This window comes from Colius striatus, chromosome 1, assembly GCF_028858725.1.
Source record: "Colius striatus isolate bColStr4 chromosome 1, bColStr4.1.hap1, whole genome shotgun sequence".
NCBI lineage: Eukaryota > Metazoa > Chordata > Aves > Coliiformes > Coliidae > Colius > Colius striatus.
This window is the reverse complement of record NC_084759.1, coordinates 52,941,135-52,964,435: the sequence shown is the minus strand read 5'-3', so window position 1 is coordinate 52,964,435 and position 23,301 is coordinate 52,941,135. Positions and strand designations below refer to the sequence as shown.

At 40.7% G+C, this 23,301-nt stretch overlaps 1 protein-coding gene across 3 annotated transcripts in view; it reads right to left on the bottom strand.

Annotated features, from left to right (window-relative positions):
* MBNL2 (muscleblind like splicing regulator 2) overlaps positions 1-23,301 on the bottom strand; it is a 112,292-nt gene that overhangs the window by 14,772 nt on the left and 74,219 nt on the right. For 2 of the 3 annotated variants that reach the window (XM_061996101.1, XM_061996119.1), the window contains 4 exons: positions 20,577-20,741; positions 17,390-17,590; positions 15,980-16,243; positions 7,711-7,864 (listed from right to left, as the gene is read on the bottom strand). In XM_061996101.1, the coding sequence (XP_061852085.1) occupies positions 7,711-7,864; positions 15,980-16,243; positions 17,390-17,590; positions 20,577-20,741 (784 nt within the window). Of the gene's footprint in view, positions 1-2,793; positions 2,889-7,710; positions 7,865-15,979; positions 16,244-17,389; positions 17,591-20,576; positions 20,742-23,301 lie in introns of all 3 variants that reach the window. The other variant, XM_061996109.1, reaches the window with a different exon arrangement.

Here is a 23,301-nt window from a genome sequence, read left to right as displayed (position 1 = left end):
TGCTAAGCCAAATGATATTGAACGAAATGATTATGCCCTGTTACAACTTCCTTTTCATGCTTGGCGTTGTGAGGAGAAGCTGTGGAGACTGAAATGGGACAGGTTGAAGGCTGTAGGTTGATTAAAAAAGTGCAGTAGAGACACTGGAAAGAAGAAATTGTATCCCAAAGACATGTAAAGCAGTGTAGCACGGGTCAGGAAAAGATTTTTTTCTAGATAAGAATAAAAAAGTCCTTTTCAGAAACACACAGAAGAGTATAAATCCATACAAGTGGACACAAACCAAGGATGTTACGACCACAAACAAAGCCTTAATCCAAATTCATGACCAGCTCCTTCTGCCTTCTTGGGCTAAAGAATTAGGACCATGGAGTTACTATGGGGTCTTTCCCAGTGTTGTACCTTTGGCTCTAGCTCTTATGAGAGCAAACTTGGTAATTTGCTTCTTATAAAGAAGTACCCACTAAAACTACTATTTTTTACAGAAGCTTTTAAAGATTTGCAATGACCAAAACAAAGCCAGGGATGAGAAGAAAAAGAGAGTGATGGAACATGCTACACTGGCCAATGAGAAAAGCTGCTGGGGTGGGACTCACCTCTGCCACATGCAGTGAAGCAGAGCTTTAGTTACACACTTAACGCTCCTTCCACAGGCAAGAGAAAGAGAAAGTGGCAGGACCTTCCAGGGGAATTTACCTTGGCCTGACTTGGACTTGTGGAAAGACAGATTAACTGGATGCCAAACTTCCAAATGGCTCGAGTTAAACAAGTGGAAACCCATTCCCCCTGTATTAAACCATCCTTTAATTTCAGCATGGAGTTATATGCATACACACACACACAAATAAATGCAACTAAATAAATGTAGACAGACACTTTTAACAAATCCTGGTAAACTTAAAATGCTCTAATCCTCCAGTGCAAACAAAATTTGCACTGGGAAAGGAGGGGCTCTGCCTGCTATCCTGCTAGATGAGAAAGAGCATTAAGACACGCCAACGTCTCCCCAATGGCAAAAGTTACTTGTGTGAAAGTTTTCCCACTAATTAAAGAAAAAACAGACTGCTTACTCGTCCTTTTGCAGATGTATGTGTATTTGTTCTCCTTCGGCCAGTCATCCTCTCTGGTGCTCAGGAGTGTAGGTGGCAGAGCTGCCCAGGCTGCATTCCCATGCTAAAGACGGTCCTCAGCTTACCCCCTCCCCAAACCACCCCATTCTCTCACAGTCCCTTGGCATCTTCAAGTCTCTGTGTCACTGGGATCACTAAACTACACCGGACACCACCAAAACCATTTTCTGCTGCAGGTGCTGTTCTGGAGAGGAGGGTGAAACACACCATTTGCCTGCTGCACTTGCCTCCTCCTCCCATGCAGTTTTTGATTAAAACAAGCCAGCTCTCAGAGAAGAATGCACAAGACAACCACTCTCTCCTGATGAAAATGCTAGAAGCACAAACACCACAAAGCTGGCAAATGAGCCTTTGAAATAACAATAGAGAAAACTGACTGGTTGGTGTTTCTTTCAGGAAGAAGGGTGTATTTCAGAGGTAGTATATTTTTCCTAATTTATTATAAATAAACCCTTGTGGCAACTTCTGTTTTTCCATGGGAAACTTACACAGTTTTGGAACCGACAGTAAAAAATAATAAATCTGCTGGTATAACATTATTAAGCAAAACACTTTTTTGTAATTCCTTGGCAAGTGGAGGGCAGTGAGTGTTTTACTACATCCGCAACAGCCTGTCGGTCTGGTCAGGTAAAGCAAAAGGAAAGGTGATGGGGACATAGCCCTTTGCTTTCACTTAGTGAGAAAATCTGCTTGCTTCCTCCTCAGTTTGACCTCTCAACTCGTGAGGGGAAAACAGCTCTCAGGAATTGCCCAAGTGTGGTCCCAAAGCAACAAAAAAGCCAGAGAAACCCAAATGCTGTGAAAAGTCTTTTCTTGGCAGATGCCGAGTGCATGAGAGTGGGAATCTCCACAGCCCCAACGGAAGAGTCAAAGATACACTCTCCCCACCTCAACAGATATGTCCTCCCTGGGACCTGGGTCCTACTGGAGGAGAGGGAAACCCTACCAAAATGAAAACTGCCATTAACATAACAAACTGCAGAAGAAAGGGAGAAAGTATCATCTTTCCTAGACTGCTTCTGCCAACAACCCTTGGGGTTCTTCAGAAATACAATTCCTAGGTTAAAGATACACTTTCAGACATAAAGCAGGCATAGTCAGAAATATCTTGAGTGCTGTTTTGATCGCTGGCATTTACAGAAAACATTCAGTTTTGTTTCTCTCTCTTTTTCCTGTTCAGCTGTCCTGTCCCGCTTGTGATTTTAGACAGCTTCCTTGCTTACAAATTAGTCACTTCCACATAGGGCATGGAAAAGGCTACGTTAACACACCTGAACGTGTCAAACCTGTGATGGTCTCCCTTTTTGAACTTGGGAGTTAACAACAGACTTTTGTAAGTAGTCCAGTACTACGGTGACTCTAACTCCAGCTGGGTTAATTACACGATAATTAGGTACAAACATCGCAAGACAAAACACAGCTACATCATTATTTGCAACAAATGTTAACTCTAAATAAGTGCAACCTGTCCCACAAACACTTGCTATAAACGACTTAAAAGTAAAATTTGATGGGGTAAACACAGAAAAACAAAACAAAAAAATTCTCTGGGAGAATTTTTTTTGTTAAAAATAAATAAATTAAAAAAAAAAACTAAAACAAAAGTCTCAGCACTCATTTAGAGTTCGGGATCTTGTGAAAGAAAGCTTTAAAAGGAGCAAACCTGATTTGCTGTGGCTGTTGCGGCGAAGGGAACACTTGTTGCAGGAGTTGTTGCTGCAGAGACAGTGGCGGCCGTAGCGTTGTGCATCATGGGTACTTTCAGGAGGGGAACCATGGAAGCAATGAACAGGAGGGTGCAGCATTATGGTAAGAGAAGTGGTATTTTTTTGGCATGGTGAATATCAAGAGCGGCAAGCCATCGTCATGGGGTTAAACCGGCAGATGGCATGCAATCACAGTGCAAAGCGAGAAAGCGTGGCGGAGAAATAAAAACAGAAAAACAAACAAAAAAAAAAGGGAAAATAGCTTATTACAAGTACAATTAAAGGAAGGTTGTCAACACAATCGGCGATTCCCAGAAAAAAAAACTCAAAACAATGAGCAAGGACCGCTGAAAACGCGGGTGGCAGCTCTTAAGAAGAGGGTTACTCGTGCAAACGAGAGGTCTCTACCAAAACAGCCTCGTTACCTGAGAATTCTTAGGGAGGCAATTTGGTTTCCCCCAGTATCGATACAGAGCAGTCCAAAGAGAAACTCTATTTAAACAAACCCCTCCCAGTGGTTTGTACTGGGAAGGAAAGTGATAAATGTTTCTCTTATTTTTTTAAAACACAATTGAAAACCAAATTGTTTTCATGTATCCTCATTTTGAAGTAAGCCAGATACTCACTGTCTTCCTTTGTAATCCAATTCATGGCTTGCTTGCACTTTTCTACTAGTGCTGTGCAACTGTTAAGACTTTATCAGAGTTACATTATCATCAGCTTTTAGGCAAAAATCAGGAGAAGGATAATAACAGTTTTCCTGATTTAAACACTGCTTTGTATGATCTCAAAAAGCAAGGGTGATTTTGTGAGAATTGCTGCTTTTTGCTCATTTTAAGAAATCATCATCTTTACGGGAGAATTATTAACCCGATGTTTTAAAGCTTTGATATTTTAACTGCTCGTTTGAGTAGTCCCACACAAAAAAAGTTACTGGGATAAGGCTACAGAACGGAAGAAAGACTGCTTTTCCATCTTGGAGGCTGTTGCATTGCACTCCCATTTTGCATACCCAAAATGTTAATTCCAAGCTGCAAATACATTTAAAGGAGGAGTGAGATTCAGATCACGGGTTTCAAGAGAACCTCTGTGGATCCAAGTAGGCATTTCTGGGAAACGCTGACAAAACTTTCTAACACACAGCAAAAAGGAGAAATAGGCACACCACTATGAAACTTTAAAACACTGATGAAACTTGCTGGCTTTTCCCAGTATTTTATGATTTTATAGTACTAGACAGTATAAAATATAAAGAGAAATAAAACTTTGAAAACTGAAAAGCAGACCGGAATTCATGGTATTTTGCTTTTGCAGTGTAGTTGTTATAGCAGGTGATATCACATCTAAACTGCAGCTTCCATCTACAAATCTAAACACTCTGCGAAGTCAACCAGAAGGACAAGAGAACCTTTAATTCTAGTCAAGGGTCTAAATCTTGCCTAGGAGTTTTGAAACATACATCATATACAGCATAAAAAGAGATCAATAAAGAAGTTTGGAACCTACCAATACTGGTAGCGGGTGTCATGCACAAAACTGACCCTGCATGTCATGCAAATGATAGGTGAAAAAAGTGAATAAAGGGAAGAAACAGGTTAGCCGTTTAGAGTTAACATTCAAAGTGAGATTCAAGCATAACCACAGAGAAGTAAGTTAGTTAAATGAAACTGTAAGGTCATTCATAGTTTTTCTTTAACACAAAGGAGCTTATGCTCTTGCTAAACTCCTGAGTATACAGTGTGAGTTTTGGCATGCTTCTGTGTATACACAACAGACTTCATAAACCTTTTTATTTAGTACTTTCACCCCTTCACTTAGTGCTTCTGCAGCAACAGGTTTCTGTTTACAGAAACATTTTTTGTTAAATAGCACATTATTTGGGAGCACTCATCGCATAATTCAGACAGCTCAATGCTGTGCTGGTCAGCACTCACCAACTTTTTGATGTGCAGAAGTTGTTAAAATGGAACTAGACGATACTGCTCTGTAGGGGCTTTGCTTTGCGTTTGATGTGAACGTACTTAATGCAACATCGGAGGTGGAGAGGTGCTTTTGACCAAAGAAAACAGCACCATGTCAGCTCCCCAAGCGAAACACCTCAAAGTGTGCAACGTTCCAGCGAAAGGCACCTCAAAGATGTTCTGGAAGGACTGCTCGCCCGCCATGCGATCGATATTTTGGGGCCTAGTCCACCTTTAACCTTTCTGGTAACACCAGATAAAAAAACACAAACCCCAGAATGGCTTATTTTCAGTACAGTGTATACAGCAAGCTGATGAAGGCAAGCAGACAAGGAGACTAGTCCCAGGTACTCTTGTCCCAGGTGCATATTTGATATACAGTCAAATACTACTCCTGTATTCTTGCCTAATTACTACCGGAGCCTCTTTCTGGAGCACCACGGTAGCTGTGTTAACTATGAATGACCTTACCCAAGAACAGTCCTCGGAGAATACACAAAGTTCCTCCTCTAGAGGCTACAGAAACACTAACAAACAGCAATGGGAAAGAGAGAAAAGGTCTGTTGTGTTTAAGATCATTCACCAAACAACAAGGAGAAGGTGACAAAGCAATCAAACTGATGTAAAACAAACAAAGTGCAGATCTTTGGAGGTAAGCCATGCTAAGTCAAGCCCCACACTTTTTATTACGGGAGCAAGTGGTTAAGAAAGCAGAGAAGTTATATAAAACAATGAAGTTTTATATATATTCCAGCAGCAAAAATTGCCTTAAATTTAACTTCACACACACACACAACACATTTGAAAATTATACCAGTTCAGAAAATATCACATAATCATTTAAAATCCAACAGATAATGTCATGCATTGCTCCTTACACCTGGCTGGTGAGACACCCACCAAATCCAGCCTTCCCAGGAAACACAGGAATAGCAGACACAGCTTCTTTAACTAAAAGCTCATGACGTCCACTCATATAGAGGGGGTTCCGCTTTCCTAACCTCCTCCCATACCCTACTCTGCTCTCTAACATCCTTTCTAGGTGCTGATGGTACCTGCAAAGAGCAGGAGGTTCAGCACTTTGAGAAAGATTTTCTATTCTGGGCTTGGGCTCTATCTGCTGTGTATCCCCATTTCACCTTTTTTTTCACACACTTGTTTTGTGGCTTTCTGACAATCTAGCCCTTGAAGTTTTTGTTCCAAGATCCACCCTTCCTATCAGCAGAAATTTGTAAGATAAAACTAAAATTACAACCATTAGCTGAAAGGAGGGATGGACAATAAAAAGCACAAAGAATGAGCTACTTGAGGCACCAAGCACTCCAAAAGTCTGGAAATCCAAATGCTATTTTACTGAAAAAGGTGTAAACTACTGTATTTTCCAAAGTTAATTAAAAATCCTTGGCAATTGCAAGTAGTAGTGACCAGCTCTGAAAGGGAGTGCTTAAGAGAAGGAATGATGCACATCATACTGCAATTTCTCAGGGTTACAATGTAAAAAAAAAAAACAACAAAACAAGACAAAAAGTGGTGGAAATTTCTGTATGTTCATAAGCACAGGGGCAGTTCTTCCATTCATGTCCAAATAGGCAGTCTCACCATTTATTTTTTTCAAACACTCCCATAAATGTCAGTATGTTTCCTGCCACAGATATTCTGGTGCACCAGTGTGCTAAAAATACGGTGTGCTATAACTTACTATTATAAATACAGGGGCAGGCTCCAAGGTTGTTACTCAGGCCTTATAACAAAAAATCCATGAAGTCAAAGCCATCTGTGTTTGTTTTTATCTTTAAAAACATATGGGAATGCTGATAGAAGGAGAAATCATCATGTTCTGCGTTTCATCCCTTGTTTAACCGACATGGTTTCTATAAACTAAAATAACATCGCTGAAATGTCAAGCGCATTTGCAAACACGTAGCTTTAAACTATTCAGGAACTTCACTTGATAACATTCTGATACTCGAGTATGTCATTTGTTAATTACAAACGAAATCACAGAACTCATTAGGCAGGATATTTACCTGAGGGAAGTTTGGAGTGGGGAGTGACAGACATAATTTAGAGGGTTACGTTGTTATCGTTCACACGAGCACCTAGCACAATCTTTGTCTCGCAGGGTTAAAGAGAAGCCCTGCCACCAGCCACGGTGCAGTTCAAGCCACCTCTGAATGCTCTGATTTTTACAGAGTTCTGAGCACTGAAATGCAAATTACGTTCACTTGTCTTCAGATCACCCGTATGAAGAATTATAACCCCAGCTATTTAGCTGCAAATGCTAGGGAAAGTTCTGGTGGCGTTCCAAAACGAAACCCACAAAAACGCATCTGATGCCTCAAAGCCCTTTAGTGCAGCTGTGGGGAGTAATGTCTTCTGCTAGTGCTTCCAAGCAGGGATCAATTGGAAGGTTATGGCCAGTGTCCCTCTTCTTGCTCCGCTCGTGTGCAGCTCGGGGGGAATCCTCACAGCTGCAGAACTGCACTTGAGGGAGCAGGAGGATGTGCCTCAGCCACAGCGTACTCCCTGTAACATCTCTGAAGTGTGATGCTTTCTTTCCCCAGCATTTTTGTTAGGGGAACTTTGCCCTCTCATCTCCTGGGAGAGCACTGGCAGATAAAAGTCAAAATCAGCCCATTTAAGGTAGGGGAAAAAAATAAAGGGCAAACTGTAGGCAATGATGAAGGAGGCTATGAATGTGAAAAGCAGCCCAATGGCATGTTGACATTTCTGCTTGAATTCTCCTACTTTGCCAGAGGAATGAAAATAACACGTGAATAAAGTGTAAATATCTGTGCAGACTTCGACTCAAGTTAGGGCAGGGAGTGTAACAAAACCTTCTGCTAGGTGCAACTGTCTGACACGGAGGCTACCTAAAGAAGGCAAAATCCGTTCAACGTGGGTACAACATACCTGTCGGGATAAACGCCGCGTGTTGCTGCAACTGAGCATTGGCAAGAGCCTGTTGATAGTGCAAGACACTGGGATTGAAAACGGCACTGGCACCATTGCTTTTTTCAAGTGCTTGTCTCTTTGGTAAAGGGTGAAGAACACCAGGAGGAAAGGCCTGTAAATAAGAAAGTTAGTTAAAATGGCACCGTTTTTAAGACCTTGTCCACAACGTATACGTAAATACAAAAACTTATTGTTTTTTAAAGCAGCTAAAGATGCCTCGCCATGCATATTAACTCAAAGCACAGCAATGTAAAATGAGTGAAATTTTGTTATTGATAGCAAAAGCATGGTACTATTAACCTAAAACTGTAGCAGCACAACTACTGAAAAGAAAGGCCTTTAAAGCAACGAAAATGGCATTGCCTTGAAATAGGTTTTCAAATATTACAGGGAGAAAAAACCACTTGTGTTTCATTGCCAAGTATTTTCTTTTTCTTTAAAAACAATTTAAATATAATTTCCTATTATTACAGAGATTAATGGATTACATTAAGCAGTTTTCGATTACAGAAGCAGTTTTATCTCAATTCGACTTTTCATGAGAGGGTATTTAAAAAAATGAAACCATGTTAGGAACCAAACTAAATCGTCTGCGTTTATTACGGGTATGAGAATGAGATGGATAAATAGAGTTTCCGGTAAATTAACGAGTATGTGAAATCATTTTCAGGTTGATGTTCGAAAAGTAAAGCGATACAAATTTCATTAGTTGCTTTCTCTGAAAAAAATAAAAGTAAAAAAAATATATAAAAAGCTACATGCAAAGCAAAAGGTGAAAGGTCAAAGTACCAGGTCTACAGTTGCTTCGAGAGGTCGCTTCATTGCTTTGGCAGTCGACTGAGTCTTTTAATAACAGGCAGCGAGCACATGATGGCAGTGGGCCAATGGGATTCAAGCGAATTAACATACAGGTAAACAGCAAGCAGAGGTGCATCATGGGAACGGCATTGCATTTGTGGATAGGTGAGAAGGAAAAAAATATTCTGAATGCAATATACAACATACAAAACACTAGGCATGCACAACAACAAAAATGTCTTCTAAAGAAATGAATATTACATTTTGAATTAGTACCGAAGCAAAAATGCATCTACTATACCTTAGTTAAAAGCATATAAGAGAGTAAAATATAGATGTTTGAAATTCAGGAAAGTTGAGTAAAAACAGCAGCTTGCAGACACTATTAAGCATCGTATAAACACTTCACAGAGACGCAGAAAGTTTTAAGGCTATGCCTATTAAGAATTCCTGATAAGTTAGTTACGTCACATTTTAAAGCGGAAAGATCAATTTGGAAGGCAATGTTTTCAAATACAAAGCACCAGCGTAAGCTGTAATGCATCACAAACGCTGCTAATGTCAGTCCTTGCAAGGTGAGGGTCTTTTAATTGAGAAAAGTGCGTCATTCCATGAATTTGAGGTTCAAAATGAGAGAGGTTCTTCTTTTCCAATATAAAGCAGAATAAATAATATGTCTAGTTACACTAACTTATCATTAATTCCTTTCTTTTTTTTCCCCTACAGCTGAGTCATTTTTGTAGGTTTTTTCTTTTTCCTTGTAACTTACCACATTACATTGAGAGGGAAAAAAGTCTTTCAGAATTTAAAACATGTTCTCTAAATGTTGCTACAACCTTCAGTACTAGCTTCAGGAGCAGTGAGTAAAAGTACTGCTCTCAGTTCACAAGAGAACATTTACGTGTGAGTTATGATACAAGTTCAACATTGTTCATTTTTTTCAAAGAAAGTATTTAAGCATAAGTACATAGGCTTATACATTTCTGTATACTTCCATAATAAGATCAAACTTAAGGCTGATATGATGGCATTTCGTAGAAAAATCTTCTCATATATTACTTTCAAGTTTTATAGGGTAAATCATTGTTAGAAACCTTTAGAAAGGAAAGGAAGATTTACTTACAAAACAGATTTTTTTGCTTTTGTATTTTTAAACACAGGCTGATATTTAGCTCTTTTTAGGATATGCAGATTATGTCAAGATAGACATCAATGTGTGGAAACAGGGAACAAAAGTGAAGAAAAAAAATAGAGGACAGGGCACAAAATGCCTACAAACGACTTACTGTTACAAGATTAGCTAGTGCCAACAAGGTATTTTGCGGGATAGCCCTCACTTTGTCTATTTCTAGTACCTAGCTCTGTTTTATCTATGTTGCATGAAGTTTCCCAACATCCTCCCCATGTCTCCTTGCACATTGCTGGATAATATACTCTTGAGCTACAGGATTTGGCCATCTGGGTCCAAGACTCAGACATAGCAAGAAACACTTGGTGTGCAGTAAGGATCTGGAGGGCTTTCTTGTGTTGGCTGCTGTTGCAGTCAACATGTGGTACCCCCCTGGGTAGCATTGTGGTAGACATCACTCTGTCTGCACAGGGCACAGCCTCAGATCCACCCTGAACCCACCATGGATGGAAGTCCATGTGGAAGTGAAGCATTATGACTGAATTCAGCATTATACGATGATGAAGTCCACAAATTCAAATGAACTTCATTAAGAGTAAAGCATTTCAGTTAATTACCTTTATTATCAAAATGTGAGTCTTACCTGATGCCACTTCTTAACTTAGCATGATTGTGTTTTTCTACTTCCTCTCCACGGTCTTCTTAACCTGCCCTCTCTATATTGAAGCATTTTGCCAGCTTTACCCTCATATTCCAGCACAAGTTCAGTCTCACAATTTTCCCAACCTGAAGGCTTTAACTTGATCTGTTTCTAGACCTACTCATCAACCTTGTTTCCATGTAGTCTCCCCAGTCTTTTCAGGCTTTCAGAATGACTGTCCATTTTTATCTCTCACCTTCATATTTTCTTTCATTTTGTCCTAATAGTAAAACTTCATTTGCCTCTTTATATTCCATCAGGCTCCTCAACATTTCATCTCCTACATAACTAACAATCAAAAAAATCAATAGCTATGGACTAGAGTGGAAAAGACTATGAAAAGGAAATAAACATTAACAATAAAAACTATCAAACGGTGAGGCATAGCATTTGTGTATTGTATGTCACACTGGTACACTATAATGTCTCTGGGAATACCAGCAATATCCACACAGCAGAAGGCCTACACAGATGTCCAAGGAGCTCGTAACTAGCTCAGATGCTAGAAGGGAAGCACACAAGGAATGGAAGCAGGGACAGATAGCCTAGGATGAGTAGGGACAAAGCCTGTGGACGCAGGGATGGGTCAGGAGAGCCAAAGCACCTACAGCTGAATCTGGCAAGAGAAGTGAAGGACAAGAAGGCCTTCTCCATGTGTATCTCCAACAACAGGAAGACCAGGGAAAACGTGGGCCTGCTACTGCATGGGGCAGGTGACCTGGTGACACAGGACATAGAGAAGGCTGAAGTACTGAAAATCTTCTCCAATCTTTACTGGTAAGACTGGCCTTCAGGCCAGTGGGAGACCAGTGTGAAAGTCTACAGAATATTGACCGTTGGAGCAGGAGGATCCTGCCAGGGTGTCTTGGGTTCAGCTGGGATAGGGTTAATTTTGACAAGAAGCTGGGAGGAGGACACAGCCAGGACAGCTGACCTGAACAAGCCAAGGGGATATTTGACACTACATGACTGTCATGCTCAGTATATAACTTGGGGAGCCGGCAAGGGGGATCACAGTTCAGGAGCAGGCTGGGTATCGGGTTCACTTTGTAAATTCCTTTATTACTATCATTGTTATTATTCCTTCTCTACATGTGTTGTCCTATTTAGCTGTCCTTATCTCAATCCATGAGTTTTTACTTTTTTCTCCCAATTCTCTCACCTCACCTGGGGGAGGGAAGGAAGGGCCATACAGTGCTTAGTTGCCAGCTAAGCCTAAATCATGACACCAAGGAAGATTTAAACAAACTGGATGTACACAAACCCATAGGAACAGATAAGATGCACCAATGGGTGCTAAAAGGGAGCCAGCCAATATCACTAGGAGGCCACTTTGAAAGGTCCCTGAGATTGGGATAATTTCCTTAAGATTTCAAGAGAGTAAATGACATTCCTGTCTTCAAAAAGGGCAGGAAGAAAGGTCTGAGGAATCACAGAACATTAAGGGTTGGAAAGTACCTTGAAAGATGATCTAGTACAACCTCCCTGCCAGAGTTGGACCACATGAAGGAAGGATGGCCAGCTTCCCGTCAGTCCCTGAGAAAGCTATCAAGCAAATCCTCCTGAAAATCATCTCCCAAGCACATGAAAACCAAGAAGGTGGAGCAAACATACATTCATGAAGAGGAAATTGTGCTTAACCAACCTGACAGGCTTCTACAATGAGATTGGCTTGGTGGATGAGCAGAGAGCAATGGATGTTGTTTCTCTTGACTTCAGAAAGGTTTTCAACACAGTTTCCCATTTCAGCCTCACAAACGTATTTGGTTTGGGTTAAATGGAAAACAGTGAGGTGGTCTGAAAATCATCTCGGCTGCCAGGCTCAAAGGGTTGTGATCAGCAACAAAATGTCCATCTGGAAGCCAGTCACTAGTAGTGTAAAAATCAGCAGAGCGTTTGATACTTAAGATAGGTGTTCTGCTTGGGACCTGGAAATGCTGGAGAAATGGGCACAGAGGAACCTTACTAAATTCAACAAAGAGAAATATCAAGCCCTGCACCTAGAGAGGAACAACTCCAGACACTAGTACATGCTGAAGGTCACCAAGGCTTGCCAGAAAAGGCCCTCATCAAAGTCCTGGTGGACACCAAGTCAAACATCAGCCAGCAATGCACCCGGACATAAAGGTAGCTGATAGCATTGTGGGCTGGATTAGGAAGAGCGGCAGCAGCAGGCCAAGAGAGGTAATCCTTCCCCTCTACTCAGCAGTGGTGAGGCTGCATACAGAGTGCTATGTCCAGGTATGCGCACTCCAGAACATGACATGCATGTACTAGAAAACAGTCCCATAAAGGGCCCCAAAGATGATGAAGGGACTGGAGCTGCTCTAATAAGAGGAAAAGATGAGAGAACTGAGACTGTTCAGCCTGGAGAAGAGAAGAAGCAGGGAGATCTCATCAGTGTACATAAATATCTGATAGGGATGTAAAGATGGAACAAGACTCTTCTTAGCAGCGCCCAGAGATAGGACAAGAAGCAATGGGAACAAATGTAAATGCAAGGAATTCCATTTAAATGTAACAAATTTTATTTCATTTTTTTTTTTTACTCTAAGCATGATTTAACCACGGAGCAGGTTGTCAAGCTGCGGAGTCTCCGTCCTTGTAGACTTTCACAAGCCAATTGGGCCTGTCCTGGGCAATCTGCTCTAGCTCACTCTGCTTCAGCAAGGGTTAGACTAGGAGATCTCTAAAGGTCCCTTTCAACATCAACTATGAATTCAAATTTTAATTTAGGCTGTACATTCTTCAGTGATTTTTTTATGCTCTCTGATGCAAGACATGAATATTTGGAGCTTCCAGAGTACAATGATTAATGACACTGTCTTCTAATGTACTTCACATTTAAGCTGTACACAGTCTATATAACCTCTTTCACAGCGTCTTTCTCCCTTCCTTTCACTTGAAATGATGAGGTCACCTAAGATATTGGAATCAAAATTCCTAAATTTTAGTGTACACAAATACAGACAGGGTATTTTCTGCAAGGTCCCAGACTGCAGAATTCAATGATCTTCAATGGTCTTACAAGTTTTGCTTACAGTACTCTATCCACACTGCTCACCTTTATGAGCACCCTCTGCACCAGAGCAATGCAGCCAGCTCCTCCAGGAAGGAAAATGTCTTGGACACAATTTCAGCCTGGGTGCAATCTGCAAGTGAATCCTACAGGGATGTATTTGTATTTCTGCCTTACTTTTGCTCTCTAGTTCCAACCAAGTATTCTTGGTCACCTTTGAGAGGCCTTGCAGACATGTGTCTGTGCTAATACTTTGTTGTTGTTATTGCTATTCTGATGATTTTTCACAGAATCTTAAGGGTTGGAAGAAACCTTGAGAGATCATCTAGTCCAACTCTCCTGCCAGAGCAGGACCACCTAGAGTAGGTCACACAGGAACTCATCCAGGTGGGTTTTGAATGTCTCCAGAGAAGGAGACTCCACAACCCATCAGGGCAGCCTGTGCTAGTGCTCCCTCATCCTCAGTGAAAAAATTCTTTCTTGTATTTCTTTGGAACCTCTTGTGTTCCAGTTTATATCCATTGGTCCTTGTCCTATTATTGGACATCACTGAGAAGAGCCTGGCTCCATCCTCCTGACACTCACCCTTTACGTATTTGTAAACATTAATGAGGTCACCTCTCAGTCTCCTCCAAGCTAAAGAGTCCCAACTCTCTCAGCCTTTCATCATAAGGGAGACGCTCCACTCCTTTCATCGTCTTTGTGGCCCTGCACTGAACTCTCTCCAGCAGCTCCCTGTCCTTCTTGAACTGAGGGGCCCAGAACTGGACACAGTATTCACTCACTCTGACTGTTTCAAATCTATATTAAACAAAAAATAGTTGGATTATAAAGAATCTTTTCTGTTTGGTAGTCTAAATGTGCCATTAAAGTATTTTGTATGTGTTTTTCTGTAAAAAGTTACCCTGAATTACAGGTCCCTTCTTTCTCCTGTGACATCAGAATGCTAACATTTCAATTCTGTTTCCAAAGATGCTTCATCTTGCTTTCAAGCTAATGCAACTCCCATTACTGCTTATTTAGAAATCATAGGATATATATCCAACCATTACTGAAGTGAAAAAAAGAATGGATCCCCTCATCTGTCTCCCATTCTTCTTTAGCATACTGCCTAGAAACACAACATTCTGTAAATGGACAATAAATATTGCACAATAGAAGCTAATTAAAATTAAAAAACAAACAACCTCTTTTGCTTAAATTTCCAGATGGTATTCAATTTCTGTAAGCACAGCAAAGTTTAACTAAAAATCACCCAATTTGAAATAGAAGCTGGGGATACCATAAGAGAAAGAATACTAAAACATAAGAAACATTTGGAGGTTACTTTCTTGCATAATTTACTCTTTGTCTCTCAAAGTCTGGTCTTCGCTAATTTGCTAAATAAAATAGCTTGGGGTGGTTATATACTGTACTGTATTGTGTTTCTGGTAGGCTTTTTACTCAGAGAATAACTGTATTGTCTATAACTATTGTATGCACTGCCCACAAGTCCACAAACCACATCTGCTTAATTATTCGTCCACTGCCAGCAATGAGGACAACGATTCTTTGATTTGCTGCCAGTAATTTTGTCTCCCAAGTCTGGTTCTGCATGCTCGATTTATTTAACTTTATCAATACCACTCTATTTAAATTTATCAGCTTTCCTGGTAGGAGAGATCCAATACTGGTAAATAGATGGGCTGACTTGCCTGAACAGTTTTAAGTAAGAGCTTAAAACACCTGAAAATAGAAAGCCCTCAATCTCTTTTCTTCTGACTACAGTTACTTAATGTTAATCTTAATGACTCCCATTTTAGTTTACTACTTTTAAACACAGTGATTCAAGTATGCTGAATCCCGCTTGCCTCTCCCATGGCAGTGGGAGAGGCAAGAAAATTCTCTAGGCTGAGATTTATTTAATCAAAGTTCAAAAATATATAGTCAACATTTTCTCAAGATACAGTCAGTGGGGACAGATGTGTATCTACCAGGGCAGTTCTTTCTCATCCTCAGACAGGCATTAATGGTTGATCAGACGAATGGGCTGGTTTTTTTCTCCATGACCTATAAAGTGACACCAAGGTGGCTAGGCTGGTCTCAGATAGCTAACTGCCTGTTGAATCTTAATAGAGGGTTTTTTTGTACTACCTATCTCCAAGGCAAACGACCTCTCTTTGCTTTCCTTCCAAATTTCCACATGTCCATCTGCCATCAAAGAGCTAAAATACAGCCTATGTGCCCCTGTTTTCCAGGAGGCGTTGAAGCTTATCAGTTTTGTTTCTGTTTGGAAATACTAGGGACAAATTCAACATTAAATCAAGGCAGAGAACAGAAGTGGTATAGAGCGTCAATTGCTTCACTGACTTGGATAGAAACAACAGCATTAAAATAAAGCCATAAAGAAAAAAACTGCTTCCTCCCATCAAGCAATAGTAATAATTTTATAAATTCTTAGCTTTTAACAAAAAAGAAAAGAAAAAAAAAAGAAGAGGCAAAAGAGAAAACAAAGTATAAGCAAACAGCATTAAATTGAAGCAAAATAGGCATCAAAGAGCTTCTGTCAAAAAAAAAGGCAGCCATATATGCCAGCACTTACCATCACAGTCGCAGCTGCCGCAGCTGCCTGGGCTGCCACCGCAGCCTGGTTGGCTTGGTGTTGCGCCGCTTTGATTTTGGCCTGCAAATGTGCAGGAGGGTGAAAATATTTGCATTTCTCCCTCATGCAACGACCTTTTATGTAATCCATACACACGGTTACGGTGTTGTCGTTTGTGTCAATCATTGTGCTGTCTGCCGGATGCGCAAAGCGGCAATCAGTCTCTCCACGCGCACAGTTTCCTCGCTGGAACTCCCTGCACACCTACATGCAAAACAACAGGCGTTGCAGGGGCAGGGCTCGGCGCAACGCAGATGGGTAGGGAGAGCCTCCCGCACCCCCAAAATACAGACCTGCTCCCTTTCCCTGCTTAGTTCAAGTTTTTCAGCAGATTCCATTTAATAAACCCTCCATCTTCCTCCAGGAGGGGGAAGCGCATCTATTTTACTCTAATGCACTCAGCTTCTTAGGTAGCTCAGCAGTATGGTGGCTAAATGAACTCAACATGCAACAGAAACATTCCCCAATGCCTCCCATTTTTCCTGTCTAGAAAACACCTGGGAAAGGTGCTCGATCCTCCTGCAAAACTAGTTGGGAATCACAAAATATTTTGTCCCTTTCTGGCTACACTTTACACTCTTGCAGCTCCACTAGTAGGGAAGAAATTTCTCTTGCTGAGATCCAGGGAAGATATGCATCAGATACACTGTATTTTTTTTATACAGTCTACAAAAATACCCAGAGAGCCTCCTTAAAAATAACTTTTGAAAATGAGAGAGAATGAACACGCTGATTTTCCTAAGAAGAAATGTACTCTAGATAATAGTGCTTAGGGTTTTGAGAAAGGACATTCATTTCTGCAAGAGCCATTTGGCCTTCTCATGTACTTGGATCACAGATTCCACTGAGGCCAGTCATGTGGAGATCCATCAACAGCAGAGAGGCTCTGCACATAGCTGGAGGAGTGGCCCCTTCAGCCTGCTGCAGGGCTGGTAACATTCAGCATCTCTGTTTGCAGGTCAAGGCTGAAAGGGCTATACCATTCCTCTAACATCAATGCAGAATTAATACTACAACAAAAATGTGCCTATTAGAGTTTCCACCAAGACACACCTTTCCAGGCATGTATACCTGAGGCATTTTTTGGAGGAGATGAGCTTTACAGAAGATGAAAATTCATGTTGATGCCTGTGTATTAAATTTGAGTGAACACACTACCTTAAAAAAAGAGAAGTGTTTAATTACCGTTGGCTGCCAAGTGTAAAAATCCTGCCTGGTTACATGGTCTTTATTTGCAGTAACTAAATTTAAGCATCACTTCTAAAACAAAAGAATTTTTCTCTCTGGGATCCTTCCTTCACAGAGCTTAACAGGGAACTGTATTTCTAGTCGCGGCGGTGTCTACAGTACCTCCAGTTTATCAGTCCTGAGGAGTTTCTGGGTAGCAGTTGAACCAGGGACTGAAACCGGCGGACTTCCAGGAACAATGACAGGCGGCGTGGGTAGGATCTCAGTCGGGACTAAGCCAACTCCTGGTGTTACTGGCGTTAGGTAAGGAGCAAAGCTAATAGCCGTGTTCGTTCCTATTGTGGGACCCACTGGAAATGTGGGCTGTGAAAGAAAAACAAAGATCAAGATGAAAAAAAACCCTCAACCTCTTAATCAAGAGCTTACTAGTTGTCTTTTGTGTGTTCTTTCTGGCGCCGATTCATGTTCCTAATGAAAAAATTTCAAACAGCTGGCAAAACACAGAGCATACTCTCTTCTTTGAATCACATCACATTCCAGCAGCATATGAAGAACCGCTTCTGTGACTCTATTATAGGGAAAGCGGCTGCTGATGCAAAGGAAGTCGTACTTTGAACCTGAATCTCTCTGGAGGTCCAGCTTACATTGCGGGCTTATTTACACATCTAAAAGTAGAAATAACATAGACTTTATTGCTTTTTCTCAATACTTATTTTCCTTGGGAAAACAGGCTATTTTTCAAAGTACCAGATTGCATAGGTGAAGCGTTATTAACTATATTAAAGCCATATTTCTAATCAGAGTATATATAATGAGCTCTTTGGCATGTAACTTCCATCTGTTTGCCTGCTGTATTTTGCCACCTCCTGCAATTATATGTTACTATGGCTCACACACTGAAAAACCTCACCTTTGCAAATGTTTGTGTGCTCAGCTGTCACTAGTGGCAAGCAGAATAAATATTATAATCTCAGCTGGACACAATATTTAGAAAGGGATTATTCAGGCTTAGCTAGAGTTCATCTTACAAAAAAATTTGATTGGAAGGAATGATACGGGTCTAAAAATCTGCTTCATGTCTTCCTACAGCGAGTCAGTGAAGTCATGACCAGAAGAAAGAGCACTTGTGTGATGCTAAAACGCAGCCCTAGCAAGACAGAATGGTGGGTTTATTACCACCAGCTCCATGAGGGGTAGAGGCAGAACATCACCATGGTCAGACCCGGAAAGTGCTTTAGTTCTGCAGAGCTGACATTTACCCCAGAGAGTGAAGCTATAATTATAAGTGAAGAAAAACGATGCAGAAAAATAGGACACATCTCAGATTAGCTTTGTCAGAAACAGAGCTTCCAAATAAGCTGGCAGCTAGAAATGAACAACACAACAGCAAAAAGCTAAGAAAAGACTTAAAAACTCTTAATGAAGGAGGAGCATCTTTCTCATCAAGGTAGACTGCAAGGCCTTTGTTTGAGAGGGGCAGCCAAGTCATGCATAGAAAGAAAAAATGCATAGGAACTAGAAGGTTTATTTATGATTTTGTTTTGGTTTTTGGAGTCTTTGGAACCAACGACTACATTATAAATATGAATGTGATTTAGTACCAAGAGACCCTTTGAGCAGCAGATTAGCCAGGAAACCCAACTGTACAGAAATGGCATCTACCTGCCCTTAAAAGTGAATAATGCTCTGTTTTTATCAGATTGATATCAAACTGTTCCGTTTATCTGTCAAGTGCAAGCTAAATTCTTCAGAGCATAATAATGAACATTTATATGAAACAATGGTTCGACTATGATGAAGACAATACATGTTATGTAGATTATAAAAAATAGCTCTGTATCAGACATAATTTTAAGAATAAATAGACATCACACGATTTCTATGGAATTGTCTTTCACTTTTTACCCATTTGGTCAAGGCTGAGTCATCTTAAACCGGCAATTTACGTGAGGCAGAGAAATAAAACCCAGCACTTTTATCACAGCAGTCACTACAGAAGGGAGTATGTCAACGAAATTGTGAAGTTCAAATGATGAAATGGGTGAGCAAAAATAAAAGTATAATTTTGCCACTTCAATTTTTTTTGTAATACTAAGAGGTGGAATTTATTACTTCATCAGAACTTTTCATGGTGAAAACTTAAGCAGCAAAAAATGAGGAAATACCAGAACATCTTATGCCAACGTACAAAGATACATTTTGAGGAATATGTACCAGAAATCCAGGGACTCCTGACACATAGTTTTTGTTCATGCCTCCCACACCTTGCAGTACACGTTTCAAATGTAAAAACACATTTGAAAAAGGCATCTGGGGCAAGCTTCCTGTGACCAAATACAGACATCTTCCCCTGAGATGCTTATATTTGGCTTCTGTGATAGCCCATGGAAAGACAACTTAAAAAACTAGATCATCTGATCTGAATGAAGACGTTTGAAACAAACCAAGTAAATAGTAATTAGACGTGCCTATGTCTTTTGATAAAGTGCAAATGGACCTTGGAAGCTCAACAAAGAAGTTAATGCCAACACTCTAGATGCCTCAAGTTACAGCAAGAAATCCCACTCCAGTGGGATGCCTTACACTAAGCATTCAGATTGAGAGAACATCATTAGCAGTCATGTGGGAAAAGTTTAATTCAGAATGCCTAACCATGCTTTGGAAGTCTGGCACAATGAGGAGCTCAACTGCAAAGGCAGCCCAGAGCAACTCATCATTTTAACGTATATCCAAAGATGCTGCTCATCCATGCAAGGTTTTATGTCACCTTTTGGATTCCAAGTGTCCCAGGCAACATACGCGTTACTTTAAGATAAAATGCTGAGTCTGTAAAGTGCACGCACCAGCAATTCTCTTATCTTCTGGGACACTTCACATTTCAAGAGAGTAAGAAAATGCTACCCAGAATGATATTAACCTTTGCTCCTGGTAGTGGGATTAAACACTATTTAAATCCATTCAAACCCATAGACTTTGGAGAAACTTTGCAATTCTACGCAAATAGCTTACTAGCAAATTATTTTTATATAAATTTTCACCTCCAGAAAGATTATAGGTAAAAACATCTCAAATCTAGACTAAATCTGACATGAACTGAATGAAGGAAAAGTACAAAAGAGAAGAAAAAAATATACAAACTATTCTGGGACAGAAGAACGTATAGAATCTACAGCAATACTCCATTATATCTTCAAATGTAAATACAAATGAACCACTCTCAAGCATCTTAGTAAATCTTTAAGTCAACAGGCAGGGACTATTTCTATTGATACTAGTTCAGAGAACTTTTGCAGGTGAGTATAGCCTTCAACTTTACTTACCATTAACACCATCAGAGAAATATACTTACCACTGGCTGTAGCGGTGTCCCTGGAAACATGAATTGCATTTGCTGGGCAAGCATTGCAGCTGCAGTTTTTTGTTGGATTAAGTTGTTCCTGCCATTGATTTCCAGTTGAGTTTTTAAATGAGTTGGTGGATGAAGGTACTTGCAGTTCTCTCTTGTACAACGACCCTGGAAAAAGAAGTCACACTAATTGGTCTGTTGCTTTTGATGATAGCTCAATACCTCGAGCAAAATATTACACCATAAACTAAGCAGGAACTAACGAAACACAGGGTGTTTCCTGGGAACTATGTAGCAGGCTGGGAGGAGCTGATGGCCTTGAGCTCTGCCTCAGCCCACTACTTCTGATTGATCCTTAAGGCCAATAGCCACCAAAAAAAAGAACAAAGTTTTTGAAACAGCATTTTTATTGTTAAGTATAGTTAACTGCTATACAGTTAACACTCTGAGTATCATCCTGAGTGCCTGAGCTGCCTGTCATGATATCTTGGCTTAAAGTATCTGGTGTTACTATGATATAAATGTTTTTTATAAATGATATTACATTACAAATAAGAAATCTAAACATTCTTTAAGAGGAACGCAGCTTTTAAGTACATTACATTAAAAAATAATTGCATGTTCATGGTAGTAAGGATGCCAAGTGGTCACTCTCTGCTTATGTTTGCTCATATGTTCACCCTTATTTCCAGTTCATTGCCTTCTGGCCTCCTGTTTTTATTACATCAGCACAACTTTGAACTATTTTCATTCAAGTATAAAAGAACAGAAGTCAAGCTGGTACTTTTGCAGCCTAAATTTAGAAGTGGTATGTGGAGCTAAATCTGAAGGTACACCGAAGGTACACAGCAAAAGTAGAGCTCCTGATCAACCTGAAGGCAGGAATTTTTAGATAGCTACGTGGTAGTAAGAGACAACCAAAATATAGGTGGGCAGTCACTTCTGACGTGGCTTGAGCTGGAGTAGACGAACAACCAGCACACCTCTACAGGCCATGCATGCTGACCAAATCATGGGCAGAGCAGCATAATATATGCTGATGTGTTTTCCCCCACGAAGAGAAATCGTACAGTGTACCAGCAGGTTATGCAGCTGCAGGGAAGAAGATGCTCAGATCAGAAGCTCCTCAATGACATGGCTTACAGTCACAAAATTTAAGAACTGTGACCGGAGGATCTACAAACTGTATTTGACACACTCAACTTGTAGAAGGTAAGTTTCCAAAATGAGACTTTTTTTTTAAAAAGGCACTTTTTGAAGTTCCCATTCACTGGTGTACGGGCTTTACAAATTGTAGCCAAGAAGTAATATACTTCTATAGCCAAGAAAACATTAAGATCCCTCAGCAGGTACATCACACAGTACACACATATATGGGTTTTGTGTATGCATACGTGCACAGATGCATTGCTACGAAACCTTCAATATTCTTTGAATATCCCTGAGCACAAGCATTAATGTTGTATTTTTCACTCAGGCAGGAAAACACTGCTGATTCTGCTTCTAATCTGCTATAAGGATGTAATAACTACCTAGAGGAGTGAGTTAAGCATGTTCAGGAAGGTTCTCCCAAACTACTGAGAACAGCCCTTTCCTGAACTGTGCCTGGCCACTGCTCTGGAGTGTACTAAATGGCAGAGGCCAGAAGAGTTCAAGAAAGCTAAAAAATTAAGTAAAAAATCTGGTCTCAGGACCATGGAGCACTTCTTGGTGCTGTTTTAACACATTAGTATAATTGCAGCCATTTTCAGGACATCATAGCTTCCTTCTTTCTGACTTCTGTTGTGTGAGTCACTAATGCTGTCTAGTTTGATGAAGTACTCAAAAGGAATGTTACTTTGTCAGTTGGCTGAGCAGAACCAGAAATAGTCATGATTTGATGGGCACAGAAGAAGGTTGTCTCTTCCATTCAGGAGAAAAGAGGACATCACCTTGTCATGGTTTGACATGACAGCCATTTCTAGTGACGGGGAAGGGGCTGCAAAGATGGCTGCTGTAAGAAGTTGCTTGAGCTCTGAGCCAGACCCATTTCTGGGGCTGAGCCAATTAGATGCCTCCACGATCACTTTTTAAGAAGCCAGAAGAGGAGTTTTTTTCTTTTCTCTTCTTCCTGTTTCTTCCTTCTTCTGTCCCTTCTTCTTCTGGCTGGTGGTGGTGCAAGGAGTAGGAAGAGTGAGAAAAACAACCATGCGGACTCCAAGGTCAGTGATGAAAGAGAGGAGGAGGTGTGCTGGAGCAGAGACTCCCCTGCATTCTACGGAGAGGACTGGTGAAGCTGAGATTTGTTTGCATTTTGCTAAAGATCCCACATCAGGAGCAGAGAGTTATCTTGATAATGACCCCATATCGGGGCTGAGATTCATTTTGCTAAGAACTCTGAGCTAGGGACAGTGACTATGGCTGGATGAGGCCGTGTCCTGTGGAAGGGACCCAATCACGTCATTACAGACCCCGAGCCAGGGGCAGTTATTCACTTCATTAAAACTATGGCCGGAGGATGTCCTGTCCTGTGGGAGAGACCCAATATTCACTGAAGCTTTAACTGTGGGGAAGAACCCTCAACAAAGAAGCTCATTAAACTTATGTCCAGAAGAAGCCATGTCCTGAGGGAGGGAGGGACCATGTATCTGCAGAAACTGCAACTGTGGGGAAGAACTCACACCAGAGATGTTCATTAAGGACTATGTCCTGTGTGAGAGACCTTGTATCGGCAGAAACTGCAGCTGCT